Raw genomic sequence first — 26,550 nt, forward strand, 5'->3', positions numbered from 1 at the left:
TAAGTGAAATAAATAAGTCACACATGCGTAAATACCAAATAGTTTCTCTGGTGTGAAAAACTATAATAGTACATAAGGTCCTAATGAGATAATTGACTATGAAATAGGAAGAAGAGGGTTAAACGTGTAGGGAAAGTGGGAAGGGTAGGGGAAAGGGAACAAGGGAAAAGAAAAAAATGAGAACATGAAAAAATGGAAATAAAGTGTTTGTAAATGGGGAGGGGAGGAGCGGGTGAAGGGAGGGCAGGGACAAGGGGAAAAATGAGAACCAAGACCTGTCATGTAAAGGTGCAAGATTCCAGTAATGAATGTAACTGCATTGTACACCTAAAGTGTACCAATAAACTCAATTAAAAAAGAAGAAAGAGTATTATCTGGATTTGTGTTCCAAAGGACTTCTAAAGCCACTTCCCCCTGATGGCCAGAGCCCTGCTGGTTGGAAGTGCTGGCTGGAAGCCCAAAGGTTGGCTGGAGCAATGCCACCACTCCTGCTTCCAGGAGTATGCTCATGGCAGCACCCAGTGACAGATGAGTTCCCACTGCCCTCGAGCCCACAAACATGGGGGATTGAGATCTTCTTGCTGTTGTACCCTCATGAGATGCACTCCTCTTGTTTCTGAGCAAACCACCCCACCATGCTGCTGCAGGGTGCTGAGGACAAAACCAGCCTCTCACTTGACATAGTGTGGCTGTCCCCTCCACTTACCATGTGTGGAACCCACACACCTTAGGGATCTTGCTCACTGTGACAATGCTGTGCGTCCATTATGCTGCCCTCCAGGGGCTCCAGGGACTCCACGGACACCCCTGCCCCCACCCATGCCATCAGCACAGCAAAGTTGTCCACGACTCCCCCATGCTTCTGTCTTCTAGTGTTTCTAGACTGTCCTGTTCTTAAGGAAGGACAGCCAAGACTGGAACTGTGCAGAGCAGAGGGGTCAGTGGGGAGCAAAGTTAACATTGGAGGTGGCACCAGGTCAAGAGGACCAGATACGGGGTGAGGAGTCAGGTGGAGTGGATCTCTGCAGATTGTGCCCAAAAGCCCAAAGATTGGGCTTTAAAATGATGTCTTTGCCAGGTACAGTGTCACACATGGTATGCAGGAAAGGTCAGGGAAAGACCCTTTCAACTGAGCAGTCTTGGCCCATCAGCAATGCAGATGCTGGTTCCTGTTGTCACATCCCCTCCCAAAGGGGGGCTGTGAGACTCTGCATCCCAAGAGGTCAGGCCTCAGCAGGGGTGGAGCTTAGTCACAGCTCTTCCATTAGGTGGGTGGACAGGGGCCACTGAAGTATCCTCATCAATGATGCCTCCCACAGAAATCTTCTTGTAGATGTCCTGGATACAGGCTTCCTCTCTAAATCAAAGACTCTCAGGGGCAGACAATGTCCCTCAGATGATATGAAACCCTATTGGCACCTTCAGGGTTTGGATTGCAGTGCCACAAATCAAACCCACCAAGAAAATGGAGCATGTATTGGAGGTACTAGCAAGTCACTTCCTGGTGGGATTTTCAATCTGAAGACACAGTCCAAATCTGGGTGTTTCTGAGAGTGTCAAGTTTTGGGGGCCTCAGGTGCTGGACATGGCCTAGAACTGCACAGAGGGAAGTAATGAAAAAATGGGAGTGGCATGAGTGTTCTTAGACTAGAGACACAAACGGAGCCAGTCAGGCCCATGGAACCCTGATGGGCACATTGGCCAAACTGAGCCCCGAAACCACAATGGAGGAGAAGCCAAACCTCTTAGTGAGGAGCTGGCTCCTCTTAGGGAGGCCCCAGAGTCCCTGATAGTAGCACATTGAGAGCTGACAGCTCAACACAGCCCTGGTGAGAATGGTGTCCAAGTGGCATCACAGCTGGGACACTGGAGTTGGTGTGAAACTTGCCAGAGACATCTTGAAATGGAAGAGAAGATCAGAACACCTCACTCCATCAAAACTACATGATTGCACACTGTCCCTGCCTAGTCCCCAGGTCACGATGCCTTTATTCTGAAGCTACCATGCTGAAGAACATCTCCGAGTGGCTCAGTTGACTCTCTAGTGGTGAGAATCCCTAGAGGCCCTTGAAGCTTTTCCTCTTGGTTAGGGAAGGCAAGTCCCACCTCTGTGACCCAGGTGACAGTCTCATGCTGAGGCCTTGGCCTCCTTGGGTGCACTAGTGTGGCCCTGGAAGGCTCCATAACAGGCCTTGTCTCCTGGTGTAGGCTTCTTCTGGAGTGCTTGTAAGCAGGGGCAGATGTGTCTCAATATCTTTGCTGAGAGAAGCTACAATTAGTTGTGCTTTTAGGGAAAAATCACAGCTTGTCTGAGTCGTAAGAAGAAGTAAAAATTCCCATTGAGAGTGTTTCCCCATGGACACTGAGCATCAGGGGACACAAGCCTCTCACAGAGCATAGTCCTAAGGGTGGCTGCTGAGGAGGGGGTGTCTTCAAGGGTGTCTCCACTTTCCTCAGATTGGCGTATGCCTCAAATATTTTCCCATAGTTTTTAGTTCTATGTTAGTCTGCTGTCATGTAACAAAATACATCAAAAAAGCAACTTGAGGAGAAAAGGTTTATTTTGGCTCACAGTTTCAGAGGTTTCCATCCATGGTCAGCTGGCTCCATTGCTGTTAAATCTGTGCCCAGGTAGAGGTATCATGGCAGAAGGGCATGGCTGCCGGGAAGCAGAGAAAGGTGGAAAGAACCAGAGAGGAAGGCCGGAAACCGCAGTCATCCCCACTGTCACACGGCACAGGCCTACTCTTGAAATAGGCTCCCACCTCATGTTTCCATGACTTCCCATGATGGCATCAAATTATAACCTCATCATTGGGTTAATCCACCGATGAAGTTAGGTTCAATCACCGGAAAGGTGTTCATTTGGTGTATTCCTTCACTCTCTTCGGAAGCATGCCATCTGAGACGAGCATTGCAGCTTTGCTACCCTGTGAAAGGAACAAACACTAAAACAAATGAAAGACAAATCCAGGCCCGGGGTCCTGTTCAGTCCATGCAGCTTTCCTGGGTCTAGTTGCCCTGGAGAGGCCCACTTACTATAAGAAAAGCCTCAGGTATTATTTTAAATTCACCAAGTGTTAGGGCTTAAAGCACTCAGTTAAAAAACTGATCATACACTTCTAGTTTAGTTTGGCCTGCACAACTAAGTCTGGTCTATGAGATCACATCTCTTCCATGTTGTCTTCAGTTCCTGGTTTCATGAGAGGGAGATAAGGAATTTGGGATCACATTGACTTTTATCTAGCCTAAGGGTTAGGAAAGAACAGTCAGATCTCTCCAATAAAATGCATCTGTTTTGTGATGTGGGGTCATTTCCCTAGCATGCTACTCCATCTTGCCCATTTGAATACCCAGGGGTTGTTTATACCCTGGGTGATTTGATTTGGAGTAGATGGGTTGAGGTCCTGGTTTTGTACCATGCTGTAATGTATGGTGAATTTGTGTACTGTGTAACCACTCAACACTCAATTTAGCCAGCTGTCCAGATCCAGCTCCTCTTTGGTCCCTACTACACCTGTGACTGTCACATAGAATCTGTCTCATTCCAGGCTACCCTAAGAGCCAAGCACCTGTGACACATGAGTAGGGGTGCCTGGCAAGCCCAGCCCTTTGGTGAAACATGTCTTTGGTTTGTCTGTGGTTTTCACAGGGCAGAAATGAAGCTTAGAATAGAGAGATGGGGCTCAGGCCACAGGTCCCTCTGGAGTACACACTGTCCAATGACATACAAATAATTTAGTAGCAATGTGCTCTGCACAGAAACCAGTCCCCCCCCCATACACACTGGGCCTGTGGCTTTGTCTGAACCATTTGAACAATGACACCACTTTCCACCCAGAGGCACAGGGATGATTTTGTTTTTCCTCCAAGTAATTGGCACCAAGAGGTTTGCCAGAGTAGTGTGGTATGAGCTGCTGTTATTGCTCTGATTTCCTGCGATAGAGGTGACAATGAAAACCTGTCAGGCCACGGGTGCTCTGCTAGCTGAATCCCCCCCTCCACAGCAGCTGGGGATTACCTCGAGTCACCATGGCAACTGAGAGGCCAACACTCAGCGGATGACAGAGAGACCTTCTCTTTCCACTGACCTTTGATTTTCAGGGAGATGAGAGTGTGCAGTATGGTGAGCAGGGAGAAGAGCTGTGCTGTGACCTGTCCAGAGCCTAGCAGACGCGTGCTCACCTGTCATTGGAGTTCATTTTGTGCACATGGTCCTCAGGTCCTGCTAATGTATTTCAAGGAAATGGAGGCTTTGGTCATAGTTCTGGTTTTTGAGTTTTTCTTTGTTCACACACTCACTTTACTTACTGATAGCTGCACCCAGGGGGTATGGATGCTTGGCCTCTGTGGACAGGTTGGAGCCTCGAGGGAGTGTATTTATATTGGGAGAAAGGCTATAATTTCTTCAGTCCAGTTACTGGTGTACAAGAGACCCAGGGCTTGTGTCCAGGGACCCACAAAGAATATTTAGTTTCTTTTTTGCCTCTATGTGCTGTCATTCCTGTACTCTCAAAGATAAGTACATTATTTCCATTTTTCTACTTTATTCATGGAGGCTGCGAACTACCACCAGGCTCTGCACACTCTGCTTCTCTTTCTGTCTTAGGGTTCGGGTTTAGGCATAGATAGAGAACTGTCACCCGTGCTCTATTTTCATACCATTTCCACCATGATTTCAAAAGAGCTTTAATCTCTGCACTTTTAAATTTGCTGTCAATGATTTTGACTTTTTTTTTCCTTTGAGAAAAATTTTCCACAAGCACTTTAAGAATAAATGAATTGTTGGCGTTTTCCCTACAGCTAGGAAAGCTACTGAAATTGTCTTTTATGTAAACATAGTTATCAAGGCAAATTTATAGCTGGTTGAAAATGATATAGTGCTAAACATCAGTTGATGTCAATTTGAAAGAAAATACCAAGACTGTAGCTCAGAAATCAAACATATTTTGCATTATTAAAAAAAAAAACACAAAAGGGCAAAAAAAAAACCCCCCAGAAGAATTTGATTTAAGATTTAATATAAAAAATAAACTTCTCTTTTTGGAACTTTTGCTTTTCTCTTTAAGGCTCTTTCTTTTGTTCTTTCTGTGCTGGTGTGTGTGGTTATATATGCACATGTTCTGTGTGTGGGGGGGGTGTATGCACATTGTATATGCATATTTGTGGCTGTGTAGTGTGTTCACGTTTGTTTCGTTCATTCAGTCTTAAACAGTGTTTTGAAAAATTTGAATTCATTGTTAATGTTTTAAAATTCATGTTCCAATAAATTTCCCTCTCTGGGGTATCTGGAGCAAAAGAGCCCGGCTCCTACCAGGTTCCTTTTGGAAGCACTTGCTGCACCTGGGGATCCACCCCATGGGGCTGGTCTAGCCGCTCCCTCCTGAACTACAGCTCAGCTGCCCATGGTCAGGGAGTTGGTGGCTTGATTTGTGTCTTCAAGAGAGCTCACAGAAAGGTGGCAGTGGTCCCTGTGTGGAGCCCAGGAGCAAGAGCATCTGCTGGAGAGAAGAGTGGCACATTCTGGCTCCTCACTTGCAGACCATGTGCGTCAGGAGAGCCAGGAGCCCCCTTGCACATCTCACCTTATTCCCACTTGTAGCATCTGAGTGTGGCCCTTGCTTCAGGTGTCCATCTCCAAAGCACGTTAATGACTCATTCACTTTCTATTTTCAAGGAAATCTCTAGTCTTCACCATTGGAAGTAAAAAGTTGTAATTTTCTTAAAGTTTTATCATTCACTAATGACCATAACTGTCCTTTCTCCTGCCTTTTGTACCCCGTGAACATGCAGTTGAGAATATACACAGTCCACTGAGCCCCATCCCTACCCGCTGCCAGATCCTGGAATGTCTATTACACAACATGCTCAACCCTTCTGTGTGCTGTCTCCATGCCTCATTTTCTCATCTGGAAGTATAGGTCACAGTGTCCCCTCTTTGAGGTCTCTGTGATGTGTCCACAGGGATGTCTGGTGCTCAGGAGAGGATGCCCTACCAGCATCATGGGAGGGACAGATCCTCTTGGAGACACTGAGAGTTTGAGGTGCCTTCCTTCCCTTCTCTGCCCCGCCCTTTGCAGCCTCCCCAAATACATGGGAATCTCTGTCCCAGGTTGACACACTGTCCAACTTGGTAACTCACTAGGCCAGACACATCTCAGAGCTCAGCATGTGCCCACGGCCTGCTCTTGTCCTCACCAGTGTCTGATGGTGGCATCTTTCTTCAGGCTTACCAGCTGGCCAGGTGTCCTGAGCAGAACTACCAGGGCACCAAGCTAATTAAACTGAAAGTTGGCTTATTTCACCTCCTGAATCATCCTGTGCCCACCAAAGGCTTCTGCTACTACCCCACCACCCCATGACCACACTGGCTCTCCCTGAGGCTTCGCTCCTCTTCTTGCATCTTGAAATGTTTCCCACCTTCTTGGGAGAACACACTTTTGGCAGCATCACTGCTAGTCTGTTGTTCTTTGTCTTGTTATCATGACTCACCTACTCGTGATGTTCAGGGTTACATGCATCAATCTTTCATCTTTTTCTTTTTAAAATCTGCATTAGTCCTTTAAAAAGGTCAAAAAGAACAAAAGCAAATTCTTTAGAATGGAGGTTATCCTACTTTGAGAAGTCCTGTGGCAAGGACAGTCTCCACTATGAACTCTAAACTCTGGAGTCCTCTTTCTTTCATTCCCTTCTGCCTTGGCCTCTTGAGTGCTGGAATTACAGGAATAAGCTACCAGGCCTGGCCCGGATTTCATTTAAACCTTGTGCTTGGCCTGGCTTTTCTGCACTGTTCTGCTAGGTGGGGGTAGGTTGCTACTTGTGTCACAGGTGGGGGCAGAAGTCGCTCTGTCCCCCAACTTCTGTCCATACGTGAGGGTAGGGGAGGGGCAGGAGGTTTGAGCCCCCAAGGGATCTTCCTGGCACCATGGTGGTGGATCTGACCCCCTACTCAGCCATCTTTAGTGCCATGGTTAGCACTTCACTACTTCTCATGAGGGAGGAGGCCTAGGCTGCCTCTCAGCCTTGCTGCGTGGGGCTTTGCCCTTTCTGGAGTGTCTGTCACTGTTGGACTTTGCCCCGCTTCCTGGCCTTCTGACTGAGAGAGGTAGTTGGGTCTGGGCTTCGTGTCTGCCCAGTCTAGGTGGTTCTGTGTTGCTGGCCTCACTGGCTCCAAGGTCAGGTGTGAGACAGAGGGAAGCCTAGCCCATTCCCAAGGTCAAGCTCCATCTACATCTTCTTTTCTCTCCCCACTCAGTCTTTCACTTATCCTAGATCAAGGGTGTCTAATTGTATCTAGTAGAGGAATAGGAAAAAGCTTGTCTTTTTTTTCTCTCATTGAGTTTATTGGTACATTTTAGGTATACAGTACAGTTACATTCATCATTGGGATCTTGTAACTTTACATGACAGGTCTTGGTTCTCATTTTTTTCCCCTTGAAAGCTTGTCTTTCCACCTTTTCAGAAGCCAGTACTCAGGGCTTTATCTCCTCTGAAAGCCTCAGAAGAAGTTCATGAGGATGCAGACCCCCAGATCTTTGTTCCCTTCTGCTCCCTGGATAGTTCAGCAATTGGGGCTGTGGGGTCAGCAGCCCTCCAAAGCCCACCCACCAGCCAGCTATGGTCCAGGAGGACTGAGCCCTATCTCAGACCCCAGGATTGACACAGCTCGGGCTTTTGTGCTCTTCAGGTAGAAAATGTTATTGAATTTCAGTTATCTAAATTTTATAAATGAAAATGTTTGCATGGGAAATTCCCTGCACACCATTGGTTTTCTGTTTCCTGATAAATATTAATATAAGGCTACCATTGGGGAATGATGTGCTTAAAGTAGGCTTATTTTCTTCAATCCAAAATGCTGGCCACTTGGTTAGAATTGCAAAAGTGCTTTCCACTGAGAATGCTCCTGAGACAGGACAGGAGCAGCCACAGAGCACATGTTCCTGAGAGCATGTGTTTCACAAGTGGGGTGGGCTGGGCTTGCTCATTATGAAGTGCATTTAATCCTAAGTCATGGCAGAGTGGCTGAGACACTGTCCCCCATAGTGACTGACTCTCCATGTGTCACACTTCAAAGGGGACCCCTCAGGACGAGCTGGGGTCAGGGAGGGCTGAGGCCACCTCCTCAGTAATTATACATCTGGGCCTGTGGGACTCATAAATGTGGTTGCAGTGTGAATCTTGCCATCTGTAAACTTTAAAAAATTTAGATTTACATTTGAAAAAAATTTAGGTGCATTCATGAAGGCCACTTATATCTACTGAGCATTTCCTTTAATTCCATCCGAGTATTCTGGACTTCCTTATCACACACACACACACACACACACACACACACACACACACTCACACACACACACGCATGAACACACACACACAGGGCTATCCTGATTTGAAGATTTTGGTAATGTGTTTTTGTACAGGGCATAAAAATATACCTCTGTAATTACATGATATTTAGTGATTAGATAATTATGGATAATTGCATGGGGTAGTTCTAAGTGCGAAAGTGTTACCATAAGATCTAAAATGTACAAATTGCATAATAATTATTCTTGGGAGTTATTTGGTAATTCTGAGCATAATTATCATGTGATCCACAGTGCATGTAATTAATGCATAATCACATGGATTTTGCCTTCATAACTGCTTCACCCTTGTTCTAAAGCTCTTTGTCATAACATTTGAGTGTAAATATAGTGTAATTGGCTCCCAGATACAGTACATTAAGCCCCATGATAATTGCTCCATAGGAGCAGTACCCCTTCTTCCATCCAAATGCTGGAGAGCAGTGTGGGGTGGGGAGAGCAAGACGCTGGGCAGATGTGTGCTTTCATGTTTGAGGAGTCTCTGCTGTGACCAAACTCTGCTGGCTTCCACACTAGATGGAACCGCTTCTGACTCACATCACGTTTGGTTTATGGTTCCTTGCTGCCAGCGAGAGCAGCAGACAGGATGTCTGTTTCTAAAAGCAGTGTAGCAAAGCACTGAGTGTCTTTTTCGGTCCTGAGATAAAGGAAGCTAGATTTTCCATGAGGAAATCTCTTCAGTGACCCACAGTGGGGCCACTTTGGTTAGTGGGTGGCATCACCAGTGTGCAGAAAAACACCCTGCATGTGAGAATGAAGCAAGAATTTGGCCAAACTTCTGAATGGTAACTTGGTTGTGCCCCTCTCCTTGCAGGTTTCACGTGGCAGGATGACAACACCCAGCGCATCATGGCCCAGGAGCTTGCAGGCCTCCCCAGAACCCACCCCCAGCTCACAGAAACTTCCAACCCAGCCAGGTATGTGTGGATGTGACTGATTCTGCCTACTCCCACCCAGCCACAGCACCAGGCTGTTCAGTTCTCCAGGGCACCAGGACCCACTGTCTTCTGAGCAGGAACATCAGGGACTCAGGAGTCCTCAGGGAGAGACGAGCTTGCTGTGCTGTGCCCTCAACACAAGCCCGAGGTATAGCATGGTGGTCCTGCAGCACTGCACTGCTGCCACCAAGAGACAGGCTTGAGGGTCTCCTCACCCCTGTTTTCTGAGTCCTTTGGAAGAATCCTGCATCCATAGTGCCTTGCTTAAATGCAGGAGCTAGGAACTCTTGTTGCTCACTAAAAAATGGAGTTCAGTGTAGCAGAAAGAGCAGGACTGACTCATGAAATCCTGCCATCCTTTACAGCAGCACAGCTTGGGCTGAGCACATGCATTGTTCTACCCTGTCCCATGTCCCCATGCCCCCACCCTACCACTGTGAGGCAGTGTCAGGGTCTCTCTGTCCTTCAGGGAGGAGCTGGGCAGAAGGTGAATCATGGAAATGGATAATAAACTGCAGTCCGAGCAAGGCCAGGGTGGGTTGGGCCCTGGGAGAGGCAAGGGACTGAGGGGCTGGAGGGTTGGGGAACAGTTAGGAAGGGCTTGTGGGTGTTCTCAGATGTGGTAAGGGACATGGCCCCCTGCAGGGCTCCAGGGAACCTGTCTCCAGTCTGCCAAGGGACACAGGAGAGGCTCTGGACTGTGCACTCTCACAGCTGGGAGTGTGGGCACTTTTTAAGGTTTGACTGTGACTGTTGTAGATTAGCTTTGCTTTTATTTTCATTGCAAGTGAGATTAAGAGTATAGCTCCTCATGCATATAATGTCCTTGGTGGGTGTCCTGTGCATGGTTTCCATACGTACCATACATCATCACTGCCAACATGAAACCACATCTCATATTTTCTGTTTGTTTCATCAGGATTTAAGGCTAGTGACTTGTTTGTGGCATCATTTGTCTTATAAATCCTTATAAAGTTAATTATCATATATATGGATTAACAGCCAGGCTATTAGGCCAAAAAATATATAAAAAATTATACTAAACCAAGGTACATTTTGAGATACTGTACATTGTCTATGAAGGAGTACAATGACTTTTTTCTCTTTTTTCCTATTATCTGTTTTTTTATTTCACACTTTATTTGCATATTGAGTTTCTCATATAAAAGAAAACATGCACTATTTAAGCTTGTATGTCTGGTATACTTCACAACATTATGGTCTCAAGGTGCATCCATTTCATACAAATGACTCAAATTTATTCTTCTTTATAGCAGACTAATGCTCCATTGTGTGTTAGTGTATAATTTTTACTGCACTTTAATCAAAAGTTCAACTTTAACTCTTTTTAAAAATATATTTTATTGGTACATTTTAGGTATACAATGCAGTTATATTTATCATTGGGATCTTGTACCTTTACATGATGTATCTTGATTCTTATTTTTTTCCTCATTCCCCCAGCTTCCCTTTACCCCGTCTACCTTTCCCCTATTTACGGAAACTTTGTTTTCATTTTTTCCATTTCTCTTATTTTTTTCTTTTCCCTTCTTACCTTTCCCCTAACCATCCCACTTCTGCTACACTTTAGACCTTTTCTTCCTATTACACAATATCAATTATACATTTTGATCCTTATTTACACTTTTAGTTTATCACATCAGCAAGACTATATGGTATTTACACATATGTGTCCTATTAATTTCACTTAAGAGTATGTCCTCAATGTGCATCCACTTAGCTATAAATGTCTCTAGTTTCTCATTCTTTATGGTGGAGTAGTACTCCATTTCATTAAACACACACACACATCTTTATCTGGTCTCCAGTTGATGGGCAATTGGGCTGTTTCCAAGTTTTAGCTATTATGAACTGTGCTGCTATAAACATGGGTACACATAACATCACTGTGGTATGATTCTTTTAATTCTTTTGGCAAGATACCCAGCAAAGGAATAGCTGAGTCAAATGGGACCCCTAATCCTAGTTTTTTGAGGCATCTCCACATTGATTTCCACAGTGGTTGCACTGTCTGCACTCCACCAACAATGGAGAAGGTTTCTTTTCTCCCCACAACCCCACCAACATTTGTTATTGGTTGATTTCTTGATAGCAGTCATTCTTTGTGGGGCGAGGTGGAATCTCAGTGTTGTTTTTATCTGTAGCTCTTGAATGACCAGTGATGTGGAACATTTTTTTCATATATTTACTTGCTGCTTTTACTGCTTTGTCTGAGAAATGTCTGTTCATTTCAGATGTCCATTTTAGAATTGGGTCTTTGTATTTGGTGGGGCCTGATTTTTCTGAGTTCTTTGTATATTCTTGATAGTAGACCTTTGTCTGAGGAACAGCTAGTAAAAATTTTTTTCCCACATTGTAGGTTGTCTCTTAGCTCTGTTGGTGGTTTCTCTTATAGTGCAGAAGCTTTTTAATAAGATGAGATCCGAGTTGTTGATTCTTTGTGCTAGTTCCCGTGCTACTGAGGATTTGTTCATAAAGTCTTTTCTTATAGCAATGTCAACTTTAACTCTTTATCCTAGCTTATGCCACACTTTTACTAATTTTCAATGGGTGATTCAAAAAGATATTTGTACCTCTATTAACCGAACATAGAATTTTATGCATAGTTTATAACTTTAATATACTTGTAATATGTAGTTATTTAGAAATACAAATATTTATTATATGACCCCAAATCCATTATGTCCTGATTTATACTTTATGTAATGAAATTTCTCAGGCAAAATCAGTGTTCCTGTGGGTTCCACTTATTGTCAGTACCCTTTGGTCTCTGAGCTTCCTGCTGTGGCCCAGCTCCCTGTGAGTGCATCCTGGATCCTCCAGACACCCACTGCCCTTCAAGATGGTGCCTCCCTTGCCTGACTGCTTCATCCTGGACTCCACTGTTCTAATTCTAGGATTGCCATTTCTGCATTTTATCTCTTTGCTGTGCCCAATTAACCTGATCTGCTAACTGTGTTTGAAGGGCAGCATTGTGAACAGCACTAAGTGGCATCTTAACTGGTCTTTGGGGTCCCATGACGTGTCTATACCTGTAAGTGTCTGTCCTTTCCGTTCCTCTTTCCTCTGTGATTGGGGCCACGTGGGGCATCTATAGCCATAGGTTCCCATCCTCTCTTTCCTTCTTTACTTTGGGGACTATGATTTTCTTGCTTTTGTCTCCTCTAGTACTTAAAGCTTATTTAAGTATTTGTAGTTGTCATGTCTGGGTTTTCACACTATGTTAAAATTGTTTCACTGTTAATTAAAATGATCCATATGTTTTGGTTCTACCTTGAGAGCAAGGGGCTGGGTAGACTTCTGGCTTCCTCTCTTGCTCTTTCCCAGTGCCACTCCTGGCAATGTTGCCCTGGCACCTCAGATGCACCCTTCATGAGACTGACACTGGATCCATGTCTGAATCAATGAAGGGAGGACAGCATGAATCATGGGCTGATACCTGAGTTGTTGCATGGGTGATTGCACTGATTTAGAATCCCTGGCTTTCTTCATTTCCCACGTTTCCAGAGCATTCTGCATCCAGCAGCCTTATAGTTGTCCAAATAAGGTTTGGACAGTTGGCCTTCTTCATACTTGGCTGCTAATCCTTAGCAAGACCCCAAACTTTCTTGGAGCTGATGACTCATTCCTCAGTAAAAGTGAGATAAGGGTTTGGGAGCCCCTAGCCTGTCCTGGGCTGACTGAACAGAAGCAGCAGCTGGCCCAAGCTGGCCTCCCTTATGTTCCTTGACTGGAGTGAGCCCTGAATGATAAAGCTGGAAAGAGATGCAGCTTGGGAATCAGCAAATGGGCACTACAGGTTCCACTGTGAGGTGTAGACATGACACAGAAGCGGCAGTTGAGAACTGAGAGCTGGCCTGTGCAATGGCTCCTGGGATGGCCAGAGGGCCCATGACTCCACGGGGAACATCAGGGTGCTGTGAGCCCTGCACATGGGAAACAAATTGCTTGAAGGGGTTATAGAGGGGTGCAATGGGAACCAGCCTTGCCATGATTTTTCTAATTTGGATTTTCTCCTCTGAGAAATTGGGTTCCAGCATTGCCACGGGTTGAGACCTCAAGGCCAGCGCATTCAATGCAGGAAGAGTACACAGAGCGTGGTACAAGAACCTTCCACCTTTCTATAGGGGAAACTTCCACAGACCCATTCAAAGCCAGATGAGAGGTCAGAAGCCAGCTGCAAATTAATCACTACAGTGCTGTGCAGAGCAGTGATGGACCCACTTGTCACTGTGACACATTGCATCGTCACTCACAAGTCCCTGTGTGTGGATGAGGCACAGGGAAGACAAATAAGACAATTTAAAGGCACATTTTTATGAGCCAGCTCCATCTGCATTGATTAGTAATTAGTGAGAAAAATAAGCAAAATGCCAGACAAGTAAATTGAGTTCAGTTAAATTACACATCAATAGCATAGAACACAAAATTTCATCCATTAAAACGGTCAAGAAAACTGGAGCCATGATTTGAGAGTAAAGACCTGAATCACCTGGTTAATTATATACCTGTTTAAGCCTGAGACAATGTTCTTTGAAGAGACACTAGAAATAAAAAGGGTGGGTTTATCCACTAAGATAATTCAACACAAATAGGAAGGTTTTGGGAAAATCTTCTCTTAGAAATTTTTATTATCATGTATTAATTGTGCACATCAACTGGGGCTATGTGTGATATTTCAATGCTTATATACAGCATGCACTGATCAAATCAGGGTAGTAAGCATTTCCACATCCTTATTATTTCTTTGTGTGGAGTCTTCAAGATCCTCTCTTTTGCATCTTCATGAAGCTTGTAGTAAATAGGTCCTTGTGAACTATAATTACACTTCTGCTTTGGAGCACTGGAATTTATTCCTCTCTCTGCATTCTGGTGCCCATCATCTGACCCCTCTCTCCTTTCCTTTTGAACCCCCAGTCATCATTATTCTACATTCAAGGTGACTTTCTTTAGCTTCTACATATGAGAGAAAACATGCAGTACTTGTCTTACCATGTCTGGATTATTTCACTTGATATAATACTCTCTTGTTCCATCTTTATGCAAGTGACAGGTTTCATTTTTCTTTGTGGCTGAATAATATTCCACATATACCACATTCTTTTTCTTCATTCTTCTGTTAATGGGCACCTATGTTGACTCCATATCTTATCTATTATGAGCAGTACTGCAATAAATATGGGTGTACCAGTGTCCCTCTATTATGCTGATTGGATTTCCTTTGGATGTATACCCAGAACTGGGACAGCTTGGCAAAAGGTAGATCATTCTTGTTTTGGGAAAGCTTCCATACTTCTCCATGGTGACTGTGTTCACTTACATTCCCACCAGTATTACACAGAATCCCCCATCTCCCCACCTTCACCGAACACTGGGTAGTCTGTCTTTTTTGATAATAACCATTCTACTTGGTGAGATAGTACCTCATCGTGGTTTTGTTTGCATTTCCTTGCTGGCTAGTGACAGTCACCATTTTAATACATACAGATATCATACACCTTCCCTGGTTCATTCCTGAGAACCACATGTTCTCCCTGAATCCCCAGTTACCCTAACTGGGGCTCTGTGATCAGTTACATCCACCTGAAATCCTGATGCATTTATCAAGTGTGTGTAAGTCACAGGACAGTACAGTGGTCATGCCTGGGCACACTGCACTGCTCCCCCTCTCCAGGTGCCCTATGGTGTGGGAAGGGAGGCTGCATTGTGGTGGTGCCTGGGTTGCTGTGGCCTCAGCTTTGCCACTCCATTCACACAATGAGCCCTATCCATCACATCCACAGAAGCACCTGACCTGTTGTCTCAGCCTCAGACTTCTCTGCCTAGGAGTGCATGTGTGTAGAAGGTGCTGACAAGCTGTCAAATTAAGCAGTAGTCAGGACTTAGGGGCACAGAGTGCCATACTGGTTTCCCGTGCTGTGTAATAAACACTATAACACAAAGACACAAGACAGTACATAATGAATCGGTGGCAATCATTTCTTTTTGTCATAATATAACATTCACTACAACCTATAACCATCACCATTACAATGTGAATTTCTTTTAGTCATTGTTCCTCTAATAAAATCTAAATGCAATTCTAAAAAAAACCAAAATAGTGCAAACTGGCTGTCCAGCATCACCCTGACCTGGGCTCAGACATGGGTCTTCCTGGGCAGGGACCTCCTGTGACTTGCCATGTCCAGTTTCCATAGCCACTTTTCCTCCTAACCTTCAAATCTCACAGCAGTGGCCCTCCTACTCCCAGGCTACCACCCTCCTTCTCTGCAGTAGCCTCACCTTCCACCTCTCGCAGTGGGAGAATGCTCTTTTGGACCATTTGTCAGTTCCCCAGGAGGCCCAGAGGTCCAAAGAAATCAACTCCCTGGCAGGCTAAGGCAGAGTGTGGAGCAGGTGCAGGTGGGCCTCACTGCTAAACAGTGCAGTGCACATCCCACACTCCTGCCCACATCCAGCAGCTTGTCCTCAAAGACTGCACACACAATTGACTTGTGGTTTGCTTTGCTTTTCAGGACCTCACAGCAGAATATGGACACTGAGAGGCAGTATAGCCTGGAGGATGATGTGGCTCTGGCTAAGACCCTGCAGCGATACCTGCCCTATTTGGAGGCTCTGTCCCAAACCACGGCCTCAAATGTACACCGAGGGATCGAGCGCGAGAAGCTGCCAGCCAAGGTGATGCCTGCACCCTGCTGTGGTCTTGTGCTGCTCTCTCAGGGCAGGGCACCCAGGTGGTTCATGACTATGGCTCCTCTCGCCACCTTCCTGGGTCCCAACTAGGAGCAATACAGGGAGGGCCTGTGTGCAGGGACAGCTGCAGAGCTGGGGCTGCCTGTGCTCCCCTGGCGCTGGGGTGTCTGCCTCATAGTGGTGTCACAGCAGCTGCAGGCAGGAGCCTCAGGAGTGCTCCTGTGAGACAAGTGCTCTTCAAGGAGTGACTGCTGTAAGCACAGATGGGACACATGAGACTCCATAGAAAAGGGCCTAAAGTGGCAGTGGGCATCGGCATGGACCCTGGAACAGCAGGAGTTATATGTTGGTGCCCAGAGTCGTGGTCTTGATGCTGCATCTACTTATCATTTAAGATTCTCATTCCCAGGAAGAGCAGCCTGGCTGGGTGACCAGAACAGCAGTGGGCTCTGCCTGCCATGGGTACTGGGGCCTGGGCACCAGCGACGAGGCAAGTGTCCAAGATAGGCAGAGGGCAGGGGGGCTGGGATGCTGACAGACTGGCCCTTGTCCAGGGCCAGTCCAAAGGGCCCCAGGGTGTACCAAGCTGTGTGGAGGTGAGTTTTAAACAAGGAGCAGTCAGAATCGCAATGGGTTCTAAATGGAAAAGGATAGTGATTTCTGTGACAGCTTCAGGAGGAAGATGCCACACTTCACTGTGCAGGAAAGCACAGTGAATGGCCATCTTTGGGCCAGGAGAATTGTGCATCCTGGTAGAGGTTTGGGTGGTACCTGGGTCCTGGGTGACTGGTGTGCTGGGCATTTGACAATAGTGTTTGGAGCCTCTTTTCTGGCATTTGATGTGGCAGTCAACCAAAATGAGATAGAACACATTTTTCTAAGACTGATGTGTGTTGCTGGCTGTGGAGGGATGCCTGGAACTCTCCCTGAACTGCTCTGGGATTTCTCAGGTGCTGTAGCCCAGGAAAATTGTTTTATTGTAATGGAGTCACTGCAATTACTTAAGCTAACCCTGAGCATGAGACTGAGCAAACCCCACACTGAAGGTCAAGTACCTTGGAGGACTTGGGACGCAGCATAAAGGAGGCCCGAAGACTCATTTAGGATCCTGGCACCAGTGCAGAGCTGTGTGTGTTTACAGAAGCTGGCTGCATCCAGCTGTGCTCTGAGCAGGCACCCCTAGGCAGAGGTCAGGCCTGAGCCCAGCCCTCCCAAGGAACTACTGTGTAGCTCCTCCCCATTCCTCTGCCACCCACCGTCTTGTGTGATCACAATGCACTTTGTGGCAGCCTGGGCATGGCCACTGGGTTGAATCCCAACACTGGTTCAGGTGCATGCTGAAACCCCACCCTGAGGGCTGCTCTGGGGCCTCTGCTGTCTGTATGTCTGCCCAGGTCTACTGGTTTGTAGTCATTCCCTGTCACCCAGAGTAGGGTCTTCAGCCCTCATCCAGCAGGTGACAGGGCTGCAGAGCCTGGAAGTAAAGAGCAGATAGCGCAGGGACATCCAGCATGCCAATACCCTGCCCACTTCCACACAAACAGGGCTGGACAGAAGGCACATCCTGAGCCTTTCCCAACTTGCAAGAGCTGACTGGGCATCCTGCCTATGTGAGCCTGGTCTGCTTAACTTTAATTTTAAAATATGGGCCTTTATTGTTTTACTGATCGTGAATGTGTATGCTGGATATGCCAGACATGCAGCTAGAGGTTCTGGGGTGAAATAGATTTTATGTAGACGTTTTTCTTGGGAATCAGTGAAGCAAAAGACAACGTGTGATGCTGAAGTGGCTCAGGCCTTGCTCCCCACCACCCACGTACTGTGTGGCCTCAGGGAAGTTGCCCAACTGCTCTGTTCTCTGTCCCTGGTCATGAAGGCCTTGCAGGGACTTCAAGAAAACCCATGTGAAGCACCTTGTGCAGTGCTATGCTAATATTGACTATAATATCATTACTGTCAATGTGACAATCTTTCAAAAATAAGATGAAAAGCAGGTCAAGAGTCTGAACTCCAGTGGAGTTCTATGATTCTTCAAGGAGCATGAGGACTGCAGGTTCCAGGGCAAATGTGTCACTCTGCCACACGGTGCCAGCCTCCTCTGTCACAGCACGGTGGAGGCTGCTTTTCCCCAGTTTTCTGGAATTGTGGTAACTCAAATGCATGCCCACATGACTTGTTTTCTGCCCTCCTCTCTTGTCTGTGTGTCGTGATCATTGTGCCCATGGCGCATCCACTCAGGCTGCCTGAGACCTCCCATCCTGTCCTGGAGAGAGCAGGTGAGTCATTAATATACAACCCAAGTGCAGAAAAGCAAGGAAAGAGAGGGGAGTGATGGAAAGTTCCAGAGACTCAGCAAAAGTTCCAATAGAAAGAAAGAACTTAGAATTTTCTGTGAAGGCTTAATGTCTTTTCCTCAGCGTAATGGTGATGTCCACCCCTTCATCAACTACAGAAACAGAAAAAGAAGGGACAATATGAAATAGGAAGAAAGGGGCTAAAGGTGTAGGGAAAGTGGGAAGGGTAGGGGAAAGGGAATAAGGGGAAAGAAAAATATGAGAAAATGAAGAAATGGAAATGAAGTGTTTGTAAAGGGGGAGGGAGGAGGGGTAAAGGGAGGGCAGGGATAAGGAGGAAAAATGAGAACCAAGACCTGTCATGTGAAGGTACAAGATCCCAATGATGAGTGTTACTGTACTGTATACCTAATATGTACCAATAAACTCAATGAGGAAAAAAAAAAAAAGAAGGGGCCAAGGCAGGAAGGCAGAGCCAACCCCTCCCTACTGACCAAGATATTGCTGCAGCAACCACTGGCTTCCTGTGGCTCAATTCTGGACCACAGCTGTGCTTCTCCCTCAGTGTAGTTGTATTACTGAGTTAGCCCTCCTGCTATGGTGAACACATTATATCTGAGCTAGAATCCACCCCAGGTTAGGGTGCAACCTGACATGCAGGAAATGAACAGGTATGACATCCCAGCCTTAGAAATGAAGCCCTTCCCTCACAGGATGAAAGTGTTGAGTCTACCAGACACCTGTGCCTGCAGGAGCCTGTGAGGGGCTGGTGGGGTTTCTAAGGAGTATCTGCTGGCTTGGACTCTTCCCTACAGACCAGGTCCCCACCTGCTTCTCTGTCAAGAACCAGCAATAGGAGGGCTTGGGCAGAGGGCACAGTCAGCACCCATCAGTAGTGGCTCCCACCTTGCCCTACGTTTGATCGTGTACTCTATAAGACCCCACCAGGCAGGCTGACCCATGTCATGGTTGACCTTTGTGCAGTGACAGGGCCAGTTTATGCCCACTGCCCAGAGTAATTCTCAGAAAGCCACCCTTTCACTCCTGATGTAGCCCAGTGTGAGCTAACCACGCTTGAGGCTAACCTACCATTTGGCTGGCTTAGCATACCAGTCACAGGTCATTCAGAAATTGAGCCCTGAGTGACATTTTTGACTTAGGCATTTTCTTCTGTGTTAAGACAGATGTTTCTCCACTGTAAAAGAAAATGTATGAAAACACAGAACTCGTTATTTTCTCTCTCCAGTGTTTGAACAAGGAGAAAGCTTAGTTATCTCCTAAGGAGCAGGGATAGGATAAAGTGCAAGAGACCCATGGTGGGAGGCACCACACCACTGTGGGCCTGGGGCCAGCTGGGGATTTGGGTAGCATTCTTGAGCCCCCATCTGCTTGGGTGATGAAATATTTCAGTTAGAAATTTAAGCTTGATCTGCTGATCATCTTTTAAGGTACAACCAATTTCCAATGAATTATTTACAAATCATGTTTTTCTATGTATCTATCATAAAAAATCTGACTCTAGCATAGATAGAGACACGTTCTGAATTTATTATCTTTGAAGCTCTCATAATGATTACTTCATAACAGGAGCCATAGGGAATAAAATCACACTGCTTCTCTTAAATCAAACCGACCAGCTCAGAGCTCTGACACGCTAATTGAGCTCTTATCGATTGCTAAATCAAAGTGTTATCGTTATTTCTGCATTGTTAGTGGGGAACCCAACTTCTTGTTTTATTGGCTACAGCAGCACTGGCTCAGAGTCCTTCCAGTCATTACAGAGAACACTGCCAAGCTGCTACTTCACTGTCACTGAGGGGTTTAAGCCAAAATACATTACTTGGCAATACCATCAATTGATTTGTTTTGGAAACATTGTAAAAATATATTTAATATACAAGAAACTGTGCTGGGATTAGATAAAAGTCCTGGTCCTGTAAAATTTTACAGTTTTACTGGGAAGAGAGACAACAAACTACCAACAATAGGACTGAGAAATGGGGCAAGTGTGTTGACAAGGGGGCCAGGTGTTCAGGGAGAGCTTGCGGAGGACAGACAGTGGAAGGACAACCTGAAGTCCCCTGTGGAGGGTGTTGGCAGACTGAGCATGCAATATGTCCAAAGACCTCCCTAACCCACTCTGACTCTACAAGCAAACCAGGTGAGCTGCTGGGCCATGTGGCTGAGAAACTACCCGAGGCCAAGGATGTGAAGACAAGGTTCAAGGCCACTGTTATCGCATGTGGAGGCTGGCTCAAGGGCAAGCTGGCTGCACAGTAAATAAGAACTCTGTTAGGGGCAGCACCCAAAAGGGTGGGAGGGGAGAGGGAAAAGGTCTTCCCAGGAGCGGCAGCCTTTACAAGGACAGCACAGTGGCCTGCAGGGCTTGGAACAAGGAAGCAGTCAGGGAAAGAGCTATCGGGCAGAGTCGGTCAGGAATGGGCAGGACAGATGTTCTCAGCAATCCCAAGTTCCCATGCTTCCTGGCACCTGACTGCAAAGCACCAGGAGGTCGCCAGAGCCTCATAGCAACTGTGTCCATCTCTCTGAGGAAGGTGGGGCAACTGTCACCACCCACACCTGTCACTCCTTCCAAGAGATGGAGTCAGAGGAAGGAGAGTGTGTAGAGAGAAATCCTTACAGACAGGGAAACTGGGTACTGTGCCAGTTAGACAAAGCCACCTCAGTCAGATAACATTGCTAGAGACACACTCTAAAATGACTGTAATGATCCACTGATCAGTTAGTTCATTATGATGACACTGAAATCTTTTTATGGACCTATTATTTGTACTTCAGACAAAAGCAAAACATGAGAACACTAAGGAGAGAAATGTCCAAGTCGACAATCAATATTAGAGATTTTAATTTTCCTCTCTCAGTAATTGATTAAACAAGTAGATAAAATGTCATAAAGATATACAAGATTTGATCAACCCTATCCACCAACCTGATCTCATTGATATTTGTAGAATGATACACCTCTAAACTACCAAGTATGTGTTCTCTGTGTTCTCTGAGTACACAGATTACTTCCCAGGTAGATCATTTGCTAGACCATAAAATAAATCTTGACAAATTTCAATGGATCAAAACTATACAAATATATTAAAAGAAAAACACATGTCCTTATCCTTCCAAGATAAAGGAACAAAAATGTAAAACAATTTCTGTCAAATCCAATCCAACAATTTATAAAAAGGACAGTACATCACAACCAAAGAAGATTTATTCCAGACATGCAGGGTTAATTTTACATTTGCAAGCCAGCTGGTGTAATTCACCACCTTAACAAGAAAAAGTAAACCATATGATAATCTCAACTTATGTAGAAAAAGTACCTGACAAAAGCTGACACTTCCTGATGAAACCCTGCTTCTAATAGCATACTGGACAAGGGAAAGCTTTATGCTGAAGTCCATGTTGGACAGGAGCCTGACCTCATTTCTACTCAACATGGCACAGGTGCCCTCGACAGTACAATTCAACAAAAGAAAGAAACACAGAGCATCCAGACTGCATGGTAACTTCCGTAGGAAATAATGGCACCACAAAAAAACTGCTAAAACTAATAAGTCTAGCAAGGCTGTGGAATATACAATAAGAACAATTAGATATCAAAAATTTAAAGCTATTGTTTACAAAATTATGATATAATTATGGATAAATCTAAAAATAGGCATAAGAACTTGCACAATGAGAATTATAAAACACTGACATCAATAATTAGAGAAGAGGTAAGTTAATGGATATCTATTCCATGACCATGGGTAAGAAGACTCAAGAATGTTAAGATTCCTCCAAACTGATTAATAGATGTCACACCAAGACGTAGAAAGTGGTTCATTGAACTTTGTCAAAATTTAAAAATTTTCTTCTTCAAATGACATTGTTGAGAGAATAAAAAGACAAGTCACAGACTGCCAAAACTTTTATAAATAATACTTCTGAAAAAGTACTTCTTCTCAGAATGTATTAAGAACTTTCAAAATGCATTAAAAAGAAAAATGATACAAATAAAAAATTGAAGAGACAGTTTGCCAAGGAAGATGCATGGATGGCGAAGAGGCTTCTGTAGAATGTCCAGCATCACTGCTCACTAAAGAAATGAGAGCTGCACCACTCTGAGAGACCACCACAAGCCTACTGGAGTGGCTGAATTTATAAGACTGACCCCCTAACCCAGGCATGGTGGTGCACACCTGCAATCCCAGCACCCTGAGAGACTGACGCAGGAGTATCATCACGAGTTTGAGTCTAGCCTAGGCAACTTAGTGAGATAGTGAGACCTTTTAAAAAAAAAAAGAAAGAGAAAAAGAATAAGAAAAAGAAAAAGACTGGCCCATATGTTGGCATGGAGATAGAGGACCTGGGATTCTCATACACTACTGATGGAAGGGTAGAATGTTCTTTTAAAGTTGAGCACATGTCTGTGTGTGATCCAGCCATCTAACCTTTACCCAAGACTAGTTAAAGCAAATATTGCTTCAAAGATTTGTATGTGAGTCTTCTAGTAGCTTTAGGAGAAAATGCCCACAACTACAGGCATCCCAACTGTCTTTCAACAGGTAAGTAAATAAATGAATTTTGTTTGATCCACAATCTGCAATGCTACACACCAATAAAAATTAGTGAATTATTGATGAAGCCTGGATGAATCTCAAAATTTCTATTGAAAGAGGGAGACAGAAAGAGAGCACCTAATTTCATTTGTGTGGAGTCTTAGAAAATACTAACTAATGTTTAAGGAGCAGATCTCAGCTGCCTGAGAACGAGGGTGAGTGGAGGGCAGAGTTACACAGGGAGCAGTGACAGCTCAGTGGCAGGTGTGTTCATGGCCTCAACACTGGTGACACATAGAAGCCAACGGGCACTGTCGTTGTCTGCCAGTTACCTCAAAAAAACTGGAAATGCAAAAAAGATAAGCAACCAACACAAAAATGGTGAGTGTGGAACAGATACTTTATAAACAATACATAAGTGGGCAGCAAGGACACCAAAGGTGCTTGGCATCATTCATTAGGGAAACACAACATAAAGCTGTGAAGAGCTGATGGTTCATGTCCACTACACTGCATAAATTAAAAATAATCGATGATAATGACTCTCAGTGAGGATGTAGAGCAGGACCCAGCCTCCCACTGTGGGAACACAAATTGAACAGCCACATTCGGTGATTTCTTTCAAGTTAGACTTTATCTTGGGCCTGCAGTTCCACTCTGGGCCACTGCCTCAGAGAAGGACCAGCATTCGTCCATGTCCACACGGACTCCTGCTTGTGGGACTTTCCTCATATGGCCCCAGACCTGAGATGGTATGAACGTCCACCTCAAGGCTGTCTTCTGGTTGCCACATTGCTCTCCTTACTGAGCTGTGTCCTGAGGATGGGGTGTGCAAAGACACAGAGCCATGAGGGCTGTGGACATGTCTTGTATGCTGTATCCAGAATGCTCACTGGATTTTTGAACAATGGCCCTCTCAGGCCAGCGCTCTCTGAGAAGAAGGGAGCTAGGCTCTGGTGGTCCTTGGGCCTGATGTCTGTGCTTCCCTTACCCAGAAGTGTCTCCTGAGCCAGCTTCCGAGCTTCAGTTGCTGAGTATTGCTTGACTTCCCTGCTGGCATCCGTGTCCCTTCCCTAGACGGTGATAAGGAGGAACTCTGGGCCAGCCTGAGAGGAACTCTGTCCCCTGCCGTCAAGCTGCTTGTATTTCCTACTAACACTTCCCACCTTGTGCTTCTCTCCCAGACACCACGGTTTTCAGGAAGGAAGTACCCAGCTGGCCTGGCTACCATGGTGACCTGCTTGACGGGCAGGATGTGCATGTCCAAGTTCAGCAGGGAGAAAGCCTCCTGGGAAGTGTGTCTCTGTCACATTCTGCTTTAGCATGGAATCTGTGTGGGCTGAACGAGGCCTCTTTCTCTCTTTAATCTGACTTTGCTTCTGTTGCCCTGCATAGGCCTCTTTCTCTCTTTAATCTGACTTTGCTTCTGTTGCCCTGCATAGGGAGTACAGTGGTATTCTTCACTGTGCTGACTGACCCCAGATGGACTCTCGGAGTGGGTGAGCCCAGGAAACAGAGCAACACCCTGTTACTGAGGACCACCTGCCTGTCTGTGGCATGGTTATGGTAACATGAGAAGGCCCCAGAGATGTGGTACATTCCTGTCACCTCAAAGATAGGGAAACTGAAGCCAGGAGAGGAGCAGAATAGCCACTTTCAAATGATTAGTTGGTGGGAGCTGAAATCAGAATCCTAGACTTCTTGTCCAATTTTTTCTTGATTTTTTAAAATGGTCTAGGGATGGAACCCAGGGCCTCATACATGCAGGGCAGTCACTCAACCACTGTGCTACAACCCCAGTCCTTTTTCAATTTTATTTTAAAAGTCTTGATAGCTTGCATAGAGTGGCCTTGAATTTGTGATCCTCCTGTCTCAGCCTCCCAAGTAGCTGGAATTACAGGAATGTGCCACCACCTTCTTGATTTTTTTTAAAGCCAGAAACAAATGCTCCTTCTCTAAACTTAACTGAGCAAGTTCCATCATTTTCTGCCAAGGGGATGTGAGAGGACTCTGGCCCTGCCATCTCTCTCCATGGGAGTCTCATCTTATCTGCAGAAGGGGGGTAATCATGTCTATGCCACAGAGTCAAGAGTGGCAATGAGAATGAAATCGAAGCCAGAGTCCTTGTGCCCATGTGATTTAATGGCCAAGTGAACAGGAAATAGATCTACATGCTCAGCCTCTTGTCCCTCAGTTGCTGGGTATGAGGCTATACGTGTAGGGCCAAGAGGCCAGCAGTAAGCAGGGGTAGGAGTAGCCATGGCTGGGCAGTGGGAAGAGCAGCCTCAGGATCCTCCCAAATGTAGCACACCAAGGGTATCCCTGAGTTGATTCCATTGTGCGTGGTGCTATCAACTTCCTGCTCAGTTCTTGATCCGGGGGTTTTGGATTTAACACTTCTCCAACCTCCTGGACCTGGGGAGCTCCAAGGTTTGCATGGGGCCAGGTTAGGGTTAGGGTGTTGCTATAACTTGCATAGTGGCCTCCTCTGCTCACTGGAGAGTAGCAGCACTGCTGGCCAGAAGGGCTGCCAAATAAACAACAGAGAGAGAGAGAGAGAGAAAGAGTAAGAAGCCTCCATACTCTCCATCCGCAAGCAGATCAACATTAATAAGCAGGAGATGACAGGTGTCCAAGATCCCCTCCTGTGGCTCTGTACTCCCACATCTGTGGCCTTGAGTGTCCTGGTGTCATTGTGGTGCCGGCTCATTAGGAGTCCCGTGGACAGCCTGAGTGCTGCGTGCTCTGTCAAGCCAGCAGCAAGTGTGTCTTGATCACTGTGCCTGTCAATACTGCCCCAGGCTGTGAGTCAGGCAAAAGGAAACATGTGTTGTGTGGTCAAAAGTTGTCCTGATGTGTTGTCAAAAGCTTCCTAATTTGTTTCCAGAACTGGGTGTAAGAGAATATCTGATGAGTGTGAGCAGCCAGCATGCAAACATGAGCCTCACCCATTCCCCTTCCCGTGGGGCTTGGACCCCCATTTCCCTCTCAGCCTAAAATGCACATGTGCACTGGGTAGAGGTGTGCTGGCCAGTGACAGGAGGCCCCACAGTCATTTCTGAGACTGCACAGCCCGGTCAAGCTGGAGCACCGGGAGTCGCTCGTGAGCACCCTCACTGCTGGACAGGTGGGGAGGCTGCTCCGATTTGCCCCACAGAACATAATCACTTCCTTCCAAACCAGTGTTGCTTTCCTCAACCCTCTGATGCTCTGCTTCCAAATGAGTTCAGTTATTGATTACTTTGACTTAACTGTCACATTAGCCTGCAAGCTGTTGAGGAAGGGCCACATCCGAGTTGTTCTACCCCCTAGAATATAAGTGAGAGCTTGGCACACGGCATCAGAAGCAGAGTGATGCTGCTGATGATAGTGGTGAGGAGAATGCTGCTGGTGGGATGCTGCTGGTGGCAAGGATGATGCTGACGGAGTGGGTGGGAATGCTGCAGGTGGTGGTGGTGGAGATCCTAACTGTGGGGATGCTGCAGTTGACAGTGATGCCTGTGTTGTGTTGGTGGTGGGGATGCTGCTGATGGTGACCCCCCATTTATCAAATCCTCCTCTGGTCCTTTCATGAGGTAGGCACCTGTTCCTCCTATTTCTCTCTAATACTCGCAGCCACTTTCACAGAAAGGGAATGTTTTCCTTTTTTTTTTTTTTTTTTTTTTTTTTTTTTTTT

General features: G+C 45.9%; 1 protein-coding gene across 1 annotated transcript in view; it reads left to right on the forward strand.

The window, feature by feature from the left end:
* Ptprn2 (protein tyrosine phosphatase receptor type N2) overlaps positions 1-26,550 on the forward strand; it is a 523,272-nt gene that overhangs the window by 134,811 nt on the left and 361,911 nt on the right. Inside the window, exons 4-5 of the mRNA XM_033763957.1 lie at positions 9,181-9,283; positions 15,841-16,003. Coding sequence (XP_033619848.1) covers positions 9,181-9,283; positions 15,841-16,003 — 266 coding nt within the window. The remainder of the gene's footprint in view (positions 1-9,180; positions 9,284-15,840; positions 16,004-26,550) is intronic.

This window comes from Fukomys damarensis, unplaced genomic scaffold (genome assembly GCF_012274545.1).
Source record: "Fukomys damarensis isolate Sample0158 unplaced genomic scaffold, DMR_v1.0_HiC HiC_scaffold_16, whole genome shotgun sequence".
NCBI lineage: Eukaryota > Metazoa > Chordata > Mammalia > Rodentia > Bathyergidae > Fukomys > Fukomys damarensis.